The 11,439-nt window shown below is 42.0% G+C and overlaps 1 protein-coding gene across 1 annotated transcript; it reads left to right on the plus strand.

The window, feature by feature from the left end:
- The first annotated feature begins 6,583 nt into the window (after positions 1-6,583).
- On the plus strand, positions 6,584-10,780 carry LOC112902993 (AP2-like ethylene-responsive transcription factor BBM2). Its single transcript, XM_025972198.1, has 8 exons — positions 6,584-7,091; positions 8,516-8,598; positions 8,702-8,710; positions 8,805-8,893; positions 8,993-9,066; positions 9,150-9,200; positions 9,470-9,546; positions 9,706-10,780. The coding sequence occupies exons 1-8, from the start codon at positions 6,658-6,660 to the stop codon at positions 10,470-10,472; spliced, it is 1,584 nt and encodes a 527-aa protein (XP_025827983.1). The 5' UTR covers positions 6,584-6,657; the 3' UTR covers positions 10,473-10,780.
- The last annotated feature ends 659 nt before the right edge of the window (positions 10,781-11,439 follow it).

The following is an 11,439-nucleotide window of genomic DNA, read 5'->3' on the forward strand; positions in this document are numbered from 1 at the left end:
TCGCCGACCTATAGAACTTATGTTTTAGCCTCCGTGGCACCTAAAGTTCTTATAGAACTACGCCAAACACGAGAAGAAACCCAGCAGCCCACGAGAGAGCAAGCACTGCACCAAGGCAACACGTCCGAGCTAGGATCTATGTGACCCCAATAATTAGTAGCCCGTGGGCTATTGTGAGGACTGTGGGGAGGGAGAGGACATCACTAGCTTTGCTGCAGCTTGTGTGAACGGGACGCAATTAGAAAAAAGTAATTTTTATTTAGCTAAATACCCTATAATCAAGGAGGAGGAGCCATGCGTCCCTTTGTCTTGTATTAAACTTTGAATGGCAAAACTACTTAGTAAAACCTATTAAACTTTGCATTTGAGCACTCAGGTCTGAGCTCATGAGAAGGAAATTATATTCTTCAAAAGCGAAGTGTGATATTCCACACAGTATCTTCAAACACGTTTAGATTGTTAGTAATAACTTGTGTATGTGTTGCAACTATTGTAGACTCATTTCAATATAAGGCATTGGGCCAGTCTCTATGTACAATTTTATTGCAATGTTACCAATATTGCAGATTTGGTAACTGTGCTACTGGTGTCATGTGGATAAAACTCCTCAAACATCTGATGACACTCACCTCCGCACTCTTCATAAAGACCTTACCAAGTCAGCAAAAATTGCTGATGTACGTGGTATAGAATTTAATACCCATGCAACTTCTCATGAAACTCCAGTAAGACTGGCCGTATAGTTCTGGTGGTGAGGCCAATGTAGGTAAAGAAAAAAAATGCACTGTCTTCAAAATATGTTGGGATAGACCCACCAAGCCTAATCCCCTGCTTGCAAAATTTGTTCGTCAACATTTGTTAGTTTGAACGAAAGGTGGTTCTGCATTGTCACATAAGTGCAATGGTTATCTGTACGGTATGCAATCTATTGCGGATTGAACCTGAACTTCATGTTCACATATGAACTTCCAATTCCTAGTTAGAACGTCCAATCCAAGATTGCACACGAGGTGTTCAAGTGTGGCGAGGGCATGATATGTCTCCATTCAACAGGGCAAGCAAGTGAAGCAGCAGCGGCAATGTAATCTCTGTTGAGAGCCACCATGTTTCCCTAACCCACAACCACGAAGCCAAGCAAGACCTTCTAAGGTGCTCATAATTAACTAACGACAGATAATCGAACTAAATTATCCAAAATTAAAAAAATAGATTAGTAGTTTGGCTCTGGTTCATATGAACCGAAATAATCTCGGTTAATTCAGTTTTCAGCCTCGTGTAAACACAAAAATCAATATATATAACCGATGTATGCAAAGAGGTCCAATACCACTAACCCCCTAAGTGCAATAGCCACCCCTAACCCTACGTATATAACTGGCCACCCCACCCAGTTCACTCCTCCTTCACTCTTTAACCCTACCTGCTGCCCCTCATGGCCAGCACCTCCTCTCACCTAATCGCAGCCACTACCTCTCCCCTCTTGGTCCTGTTTGGCAGTCCTTCACCCGCTCCTCTCCAACGAGCCTAGCCGTGCCGCAGCAAAAGTCCGTCGATCCGTCGATGGTCCCTCCCCAATCATCTATCCTCTACGACTTAGACAACCACTAGGCTGAGCCACCGCCAGTACCTTGCTCAGCATCTCAAGTCTAGAAAACCGGTGCCCGGTGAATGTTGAAATGGCATGAATCTGTGGGACCCAATAGCTAATTCTCTTCTTTGGATTTGTAAATTTATTGGATTGATGTTGGGTTTCTGGTACATCTTGTTTCAACTCAGTGTATAAATGATGGGATCCGTTGATTTTTTTTACATGTTTTAGTGTTGGATCGGTTAGTTCGGTTATGAACAAAGATCGAACTGAATTAACCGAACTTGAAATGCTCAATCTTGAGTTTTTCTAAGAACCTATCGGTTCATATTTTTTTATAACCAAATTTTCTCAACAATTGAAGAACCGAACTGATCGGTTTGGTGGAACAAGACACCCACCCCAGGACCCTCTACATCAGACTAGAACGGGTGACGGCAGCTCGCTCAACTCTGACTAAAGCCCACACATGTTCTATGGCTTGTGAGGCTCCGCTCCACCATTGTGTGCTCAGCATGCTTTGACTAGGTTCACTACTAGCTGTCACTCCGACCCGTAGTGGCTCCGCTGCCGCCTAGGGTTCATGGCACGGGGAATGAGTACAGATTGAGGTTTAGGTCATTTTGGTCTTTTGTAGTTCTCCTTCCATTTTCAGTCTATTTTATTTTTAAAATTCCTTTAATCTCACAAACCTTAAATAGTAACTCAAACCGGGGGTAACTGCATATTGATACTGGAAAACACAAACTAGGGGTAAATGTATGTTGATTCTGGAAAATGGAGGGCACCGATGCAAAGTGAAAAAAAGAGAGGAAAAAAGCAAGGAGCTAGACTCAAAAGTTGGCACAGTACTGCAGGTGTCCTAAAATAGAAACGTATAGCTAGATGTAAGTAGAAAGAGAAGATGATACAACCCATTACAAGAGGATGACTAATCGATTCTGACTTTACAAGGAAAACAAGTGTACGCTACTCTACTCAAATAATGAGGCAATTTGACCTATTCTTTCTGGGCAATGCAATTAACAAGGGATGGAGGATGTTGATGCTAAGGATGCCACAAAGTGTAATGTTGAATCGAGTAATGATGTTGGTGTCGAATGAAGAAAGGAAAAAAGCAAAAACATAGAAATAGTGGTATGTATTAAGAGCAAAAAGGGAGGTAAGACCATTCGATGGATTGGTATGTTTAAGTTAGTGAAAAAAAGACAATATAATGTAACATATTTGTTTCCGCTTCATAATTAACGAAGTAAATGCAGCCAATGCTATCCCATTTTGCAGCAATAGAAAGGGTGGATGCTCTGTCAGGTGTAACGATGTTGATACAAAGCATGTCCCTGAAAAATAAGGTGTGTTGGTCTTCAATTAGGAATAAGTTCAGACAATGTAGCCCATGATCAATAGCTGCAGGGGATACAACAAAAGAAGAGAACCCATGGCACCTTTATGACCGAGGATGGAGATGCAACGGGAAAAAGAACAGGAGCCTAGCAACCCGTAAGGCCACCAATAGTTGCATTAGATGTCTCGGTGGAGGTTTTATGAGGAGTTTTATGAACATTAAATATCATGCTATATCAGCAAATTTGCATTACTGATATTTAGTATTTTTAAATAACTTTATTTAATATTTTTAAATGATAAGATTTTTTTACATGACATGGCTAAAGTTTAGTCCTCAGAAACCAAAAACCCCTTAATCGCATTTGCCCCCAAAAGTAGCTAAAAGGAGGAGTCATGTGGGTCTGCCCCTCATTTAATACTCTCTCCCCAACGTTTTAGTTACTTTTAGTCAATATTTTTAGTTATTTGGTCCAAACAGAACCTTAATTAATTTTAATATATATAATATTATGGATGCATCTCACGATGATTGCAATGTTCCAATTTATCTAGATATTGTCACATATATATTGGATATATTGGTATAGAAACAACATGAAGTAACTTTGCATGGTGTTGACATATGAGTTACTGCCTTTGTTTGGAAGGGAACGAATGCGGAAAACATACTATAGGTGATACACTGTACATGTGTGCGAATGTACTGGCTTCACGGTACAAGTGAGGGCACGAATGCATAAAACATGGTCTCGTGTCTTGTTTCAGGATGCATTGTGCAGTGTTTTGTCCATTGATGTCTTGTCGAGAGCTCAATATTGACAAAGTAGCCCAACCAAATTGGCTTTACTTTTCCTTTCTTTTTTTCCAAGAGGGTGGTAACAAGTTTTTTATCACTACTACAAAAAGATCTCTAGGAGCGGGTAAAATTGTACTTTTAGAGCCGGATGCGGTACCTGCCTCTACTTCTCGCATATAGAAATATTATTTTTAAGGATGGGTAACGCGCCCGCTCTTAAAAATCTATTTCCAAGGACGGGTCATCGTGACCCGCCGCTAGAAATTGAATTTTAGGAGCGGATCATGCTATGACCAACCTCTACAAATCCATTTCCAGAAAATAAGAAAATTGAAAAAAAATCAAAAATAGCAAAATAAAAAGAAAAAATATTCTAGCCAACTAGCCACTAGGTACAATTTTTTTATGAAATATGCACACTTGCATCACCCAAGGTTCGAACAGCATACCTCAAGCCTCGCATGTACCTTCACCATCACCACACTACACAGTCAGTTGTAACTCTATACGGTATGCTACTCTTTTATATTAACTCTAAAATTGATTTGTAAAGGCGGTTGATGGCGCGGGTGATGGCACCACCCATCCCTAAATATATTTTTCAATTTTATTATGAAAATTCATTTAAATCTTTACATATAGCAAAATAAATTTAAAAAGTGAAACTTCTACACTATGATTATTGTAAACTATAGATAAAAAAATATACCAAATATATTTTAGTGTATATAAAGGTTAAGATTGTGAAAACTTCAAAGTATGACTTGAGTTGTATAAGATAATATATAGTCATAGCCATATATAAGGTACAACTATTATAATAATTTTTTAGACCATTACATGATCTTAAATGAGAAAGTTATCAACTGCAAAGTTTTAAATATAAAGTTTAACTTCATTCGACATCATATGAAAATATTATAATTTTTTTGTGTCAGACCATTTGTAGTGGCGGGTTATACCACCACCCGCACTTGAAAATTATTTTTAGTGGTGGGTCATGCCATCACACGCCTCTAGAAATACTATTTTTAGGGGCGGGTGATGCCATCACCCGCCTCTGAAAATGATGCCTGGGGCGGTTGATGGCGTTAACCGCTCCTAAAAATGCTTTTCTAGAGGCGGATCGAATGTTACAGTAACCGCGCTACATTTATAGACGCGGATTATGTTTTGACCTGCTTCTAGAAAAAACGAGATGTGCCTACAAACCGTTTTTGTACGGTGTATTCTGCTAAATTTTGGAAAATGTTTATTAGGGCCTTTGTGTAAGGGCTTCATCACCACCCGAAGCCGTTGGTAGAAATAAACTAGGAACACGAAGAAAAAAATGACTTGTCTCCCATTCCTATTCCCCCTACCTGTACCTATCCAAAGCTGAAAAAGATCATTTTGCCAAACAATTTCTTATGTGCTTCAGCTCCTTTAGAAAATTGCTTCGCTAGACATACTAAAACCATTTCTAGAGGTGCCAGAGCTCTACCAAATTCTACATTCTACCCAAAGCTAAGTTGGTAATTTATTATAAATGGTTTTGTTTTAATGTGAGTGGATTTTATTATTTGAATTACAAATTTGGATTTTCATAACGAAGACCAAAGAGGTACTCCTACCTACGAGGGAGAAAATCCTAGAAATGATGACACCTTAAGTGTATCGTTAACACAACTATTTCTTTTAGATTTTTTCTTGAAACTATTTTTAATGGTCCACTAATACACCTATCCTATTACACTAGTACACCTATCCCGTTACATTGGGGTTGGAACCGATATCATCACTGGCTCGACCACCCGTTGGATTAGGCTCGGTGGTGATGGGGTACCGCATCACACCGCCAATTCTTCCATCTCATGCCCAATCTTGTTTGTATGTTTTTGATGAAAATTAGCACTTATATAGGATTGCGATCGAATGTTGTATTTCAGAAAAAAAATACAAATTCACTCATCCAAAGAGTAGGGTGCCTTTTCCTTCCTTTATCTCGGTGAAACGTACCGAAAATATATGTTTACTCCTACTTACTTTCATAGATACTGTACGTCAAGTACTAAAGTGTACTATGTAGGTCTGCTTTTGACGTGACAAAAATGCAAACGTCTATCCATATTCAGTCCAGCAGCAATACGCGCAAGCGGTCAACACTAGACCAAAAAGAGGCATGCATGCATAAATATACTATAATAAAAAAGGTGTAAAACCACAAAAAAAACAAACATAGAACGAACGAGGAAATCCCGGGCGGCAAAAGCCAAGTCGGGCTGCGCCACCGCACCTTTTGGACGCTGCTCGCTCATACGCCGGCGGGAGCGGTGGCAGCCAGGTGTGCGCCCCCGCGGACTGCGCGCCGGCCGGCCGGCCGTCCGGCGGGGCCCCTTGAAACGCACACAGCTCGGTCGAGCGTGTTAACCTAACTGTGGCCACTGGTTAGTCTCCTAACGGCCTAACCGGAGCGGTTAACCGGTGGATTAACCCGGGGTTACCCCCGGTCAAAGCGCACATGCAGTGCAATCTAATCGAAGCAGCGCGTCATAATTACACACGCCCGCTCGTACGTGCGTCCCGTTCATACGCATGCTCACGTCGCGCCTTCCGACGAGGCTTCACGCTCTCCCTCTCTCTCTCCCTCTCCTGTGAGAACCCCAAGGCTTCACGCACCAAGTAGGGATTTATTGATCCCGTTTCCCTAGCCTCCCTTCCTCTCTCTCTATCTCTATCTTCTAGCCGTGACAAGAGCACGGCAGCAAGCGGCTCCATCTTCCTACGCCTGCGAGACTAGACAGGAAGAGTCTATCTAGGGCTTGCAGTCCATAAAGGCGACAAGAGCCGCCCCCCACCCCCCCTCACTCTCTCTCTCTCTCTCTCTCTCTCTCTGCATTTCTCTTCCCTAGGACTAGGATCAGCACTAGTGCTGCCGCGTTCCGAGATGGGTTCCACGAACAACTGGCTGGGCTTCGCCTCGTTCTCCGGCGCCGCCGCAGCCGACGATATCCTGCCCCCGCTGCCGCCGCCCCGAGGCGATGAGGCGGACGCTGAGCCGAAGCTCGAGGACTTCCTCGGCCTGCAGGGGCCGGCCGCAGCAGTGGCCGGACGGCCGTTCGCGGGGAGCGGCGGCGGCGCGAGCTCCATCGGGCTGTCCATGATCAAGAACTGGCTGCGCAGCCAGCCGGCGCCGGGACCTACGGGGGCAGATTCGATGGCTCTGGCGGCGGTGGAAGCGGCGTCGACGGACGGGAGCGGGAAGGTGGCCGACGGCGCGGTGAGCGACGCCGCCGTGGTGGACGCGGCGCAGCAGAGGAAGGCGGCGGCGGCGGTGGACACGTTCGGGCAGCGGACCTCCATATACCGCGGCGTCACGAAGTAGGTTCTTGGTTTCATTGTGTTTTACATATTCTCTTCTTGATTTTCGTGAGATGGCGGTGGTGTCTTTTAGATGGTATTGTGTTTGATTTGTGCCTAGATGCATACAGTCGCATGTTCTTGTTGCTTTGGGTCATTTGGAGACAAGAAGTCACTTTTCCCCTTTACGGCCCACTGGCCAGTAGTTTCGATTTTAGTGTTCTTGCTTTAGGAATGTTTTTCTTCTTAGATGTTTCGTTGTAGGATGTCATCTTAAGTTGATGTTTGCTCTTGTTCTTGTTAATGCGAACTTATTGAACAGTTCATGTGCTGTTTGAAATAATAATTTTTCTCACAGCTTCGGATGGACCGAAGCCTGCGCTCTTCCCTCAATTTGATTTCCCTGGCATATTGTGATGAATGATTCCATGAGATTTTTATATTGCTTGATTATTGCATCTGTCTTTTATTCATAAGTGCTATGCCATTTATATTTTTACCACCTGTAACCGAGTATTTTTCATCTTTTGATTCGATTGGATCAATAAATCCTTTATTGCAAATGTGTTTGTCATTTCATTGCATGAAGTCATTTTATCCAGGACTTGTGCATTTATTTACTTTAGTAGCAAAATTTACTAGTTGCAGATGGTAAGACCATCTCCAGCGGATCCCCATTCCCCAATCCAACTAAGGCAGTGTTTGGATCCAAAGTGCAAAAGGGCAAAATGGCAAAATTTTTGCCATTAGGGATGTTTGATCCAAATGGCAAAAGTTTTGGCAAAAGCTTATTTAAACCTCTTTTCTCCTTTTTGCCATAAGGTGTTTGGGTCCAAATGGAAAAAAAAGAGCAAATTTTTTGCTGTTTCCTTTTGCTATCTGTTTTTCTGTTTCCTTTTTGCCATAGGGTGTTTGGGTCCAAATGGAAAAAAAAGAGCAAATTTTTTGCTATTTGCCCTTTTGCCAAAGGATCCAAACAGGCCCTAAGAGTTTGGGTAAAATTTGTGCTCTAGCAGATTCCCTTTATCTTTCCCTTTTCTCAATAATTATCGGGACAAACCAATAATCCACCTCGAGTCCTGAACTCTCTCCAAATAGAGGAAGAGTTGAAGCTCTCCCAGTATGGTAGTTGGCTTGGGATGGGGTTATTGGGAACTGCAAAAGCAACTCCAAATAACCATCAAAGAATTATTAGGACATTCCTATTAGATGGTTATTGGAAAAAGTTTATTAGGAAACTGCTGGAGGTGCTTTAACAGCGTTTGTAATTTTTGCTTGCTATTCTTTGCCATCACTTCTTCGAGCTTGTTTCTTTATCCAGAAAATCCAATCTGCTTCACATATATATATATATATATATATATATCTTTCCACTGTTATCGTAATCTTTCTTGTTAGCAGATATTTTTACTAAAGTTCTGGTTTTGTTTATTTTTTCTCAATAGGCATAGATGGACAGGAAGGTATGAAGCCCATCTTTGGGACAACAGCTGCAGAAGAGAAGGTCAAACTCGCAAGGGCAGACAAGGTAATAATTTAAATTTCTAAGTTACGTCATGTTATTCCATGAATATTTCATGCTAACCTTGTGTGTTTTCTGTTGTTGCCCTCCCTTGAATCCATTAATTCAGTGTATCTTGGTAAGTAATATTTATTTATAATTTCAATAAATTGAATAGATCTGTTTCTGTTTTTGTTCACATGTTGAGAATGTATGTGGTTTATGCATTGAAGGTGGATATGATAAAGAAGAGAAAGCAGCCAGGGCTTATGATCTAGCTGCTCTCAAGTACTGGGGCACTACAACGACTACAAATTTTCCGGTACTACTTATTGGTCTATGTGTTAGTTCTCCAGAATTGATCTTACATCTCACGGCATAATGAACACGGATAATGTAAGATTTTTCATTTTATGTCTAGATGAGCAACTACGAGAATGAGTTAGAAGAGATGAAGCATATGTCACGACAAGAATATGTTGCATCCCTTAGAAGGCAAGTGTGGTCAAAAGGTAATCTCGAACTTGAAATCAAGTAGATTGCAAATGGATTCACATGGAATATGTCCTGTGGTACAGGAAAAGCAGCGGATTTTCTCGTGGTGCGTCGATTTACCGAGGGGTTACAAGGTAGAACATATTGTTTTTCCTATTTATTATCTTGTTTTAGTTAATTAGCTAAATCCATTGTATGTCGTTTCTATCTATGGGAATCTTTATGTTGCATGTGGATCATGAATACATCTGTACTACTAATCTCAATGTCCTGTTCACTATTCGCTCTGTGTACTCTTTTGACCGCTGTTGATGACTACGATCTTCGATACTATATATTATAGTTTTCTTGCAATGTTGACATGTGATTGTTTTTCTAACTTTCAAGCGTACCTGTAAAACAGGCACCATCAGCATGGAAGGTGGCAAGCAAGAATAGGAAGGGTGGCAGGAAACAAGGATCTGTATTTGGGCACATTCAGTAAGTCGCAGCCTAATATATTTTAATCCAACACCTTTTATCATGGGAAATGGAGGCAAGAATGAAAAGCATAAAGCTAATACTGCTAGCAGGAGCGCCTTTTTCTTTAATTTTCCCTCTCGAATATGATATCATTTATCGTGTGGCTGACCTGTGTAGGTACCCAGGAGGAAGCAGCAGAGGCTTACGACATTGCCGCGATCAAATTCCGAGGCCTTAATGCGGTTACAAACTTTGACATGAGCCGGTATAACGTCAAGAGCATCATGGAGAGCAGCGCCCTACCAGTTGGTGGCACCACAAAGCGTCTCAAGGATGTGCCTGATCAATCAGATATGGGCATGAACAGCAACGTTGCAGACTCTGCTGGCCATATGACTGCTACAAAGCTTCTTACTGATGGCATTGGCAGCTATGGCCATGAGAATTATGGTTACAGTGGCTGGTCGGCCTCTGCCATGACGCCAATCCCCCTGCAATTCAGCAATTGCCATGACCACTCCAGGCTGTGGTGCAAGCCAGAGCATGACAGTGCGGTTGTTGCGGCAGCACACAACCTGCACCACCTCCAGCACTTCCCTGACCCAGGTGGCACTCACAATTTTTTCCATCCATCGCCTGGTCAGGACGTGACCGGTGTCACCAATGTTTCATCACCATCAGTGGACTCTAATTCATTCTTGTACAGTGGAGATGTTGGTTACCATGGTGCCATGGGTGGTGGTTATGCCATGCCTGTTGCCACACTAGTTGATAGCAACCATGCGGCCAGTGGCTATGGAGTTGAGGAAGGCACATCTGACTTATATAGTGGTCGGAATTTGTATTATCTCTCCCAAGCTTCCCCAGGCACCAATACTGGAAAGGCAGATGCTTATGAACAGCAAGGTGTTGGGTATGAAAGCTGGGTTCCATCTGTGCGGTGATATGGCAGAAGGACGCCAATGTGACGGTTTGCCATGGCACGCCTCTATTCTCAGTTTGGAAGTGATGATGCTTAGATGAAAACCTAGTTTTAGGCCATCATCAAGTAGTGATATTAACAGTTTCTGGGAGGGAAAGATTAAATTTTAGGTATACAAAAGTCTAGCTTTTGACTTTTAAGTTCTCTTATGAAACGAGTTTTTCTGCTTCAGCCACAAATTAGCTCCTTTAGGAGTCTGGGAGCTATGAGAAATGTCATTTTACGTTTATCTTGGCTAATAATAATGTTAACATGCTAATTCTTTGGTAATGGCAGAAGAGCTTTGGTGTTTTAATACTGGCGTCTGCCATTATATGTTTTTCATGTTCTCTCCAAAGCTAGATCCATGGTACATATTCTTTTTCTAGCATAGATAACCTTAAGCTAGAAAATCATGCATACAGTACGTTCAACAAAGTTTCTGAATGCTCCCCGTATCTAGCCAATTAAACATTTATGATCAGTGAAAGAAACGTGCATTGGCATGAGCAATATCCATTATTTGTGTTGTCCAGGTTTACTGAGCTGGCACCAATGAGATTAGTAACTGAATATAGTTTCTGAACTATTTTAGTATTTTTAGATTCGAATTAGTTCCATTCAGAAAGGGTGATATGGCACTCAATAGTCCAGTCATTCCAACCATGCATGGATGTGCATTGAGAAGAATATGCACATAGCGAGAGTCGTGATCGAATCTAAACTACAAACCTTGCTCGCAACCCCAATCTCTAGGCTTGTATTCTTTGACTTGGCCTGCGTGGCCATTCCATTTGCACGTGACACTTGTTTGCTACAAAAAAGCATGGGTTACAATTTTGCGAAGTCGTTACCTTATGACCATGTGTATATATATTTCCTTCCGTGACAAAAGGAAAATCTCATCATGGGATAGCTGTTTGTAGCCAACACGTTGAAATTCTTATGCT

The sequence above is a fragment of the Panicum hallii genome, chromosome 8, assembly GCF_002211085.1.
Source record: "Panicum hallii strain FIL2 chromosome 8, PHallii_v3.1, whole genome shotgun sequence".
Lineage (NCBI taxonomy): Eukaryota > Viridiplantae > Streptophyta > Magnoliopsida > Poales > Poaceae > Panicum > Panicum hallii.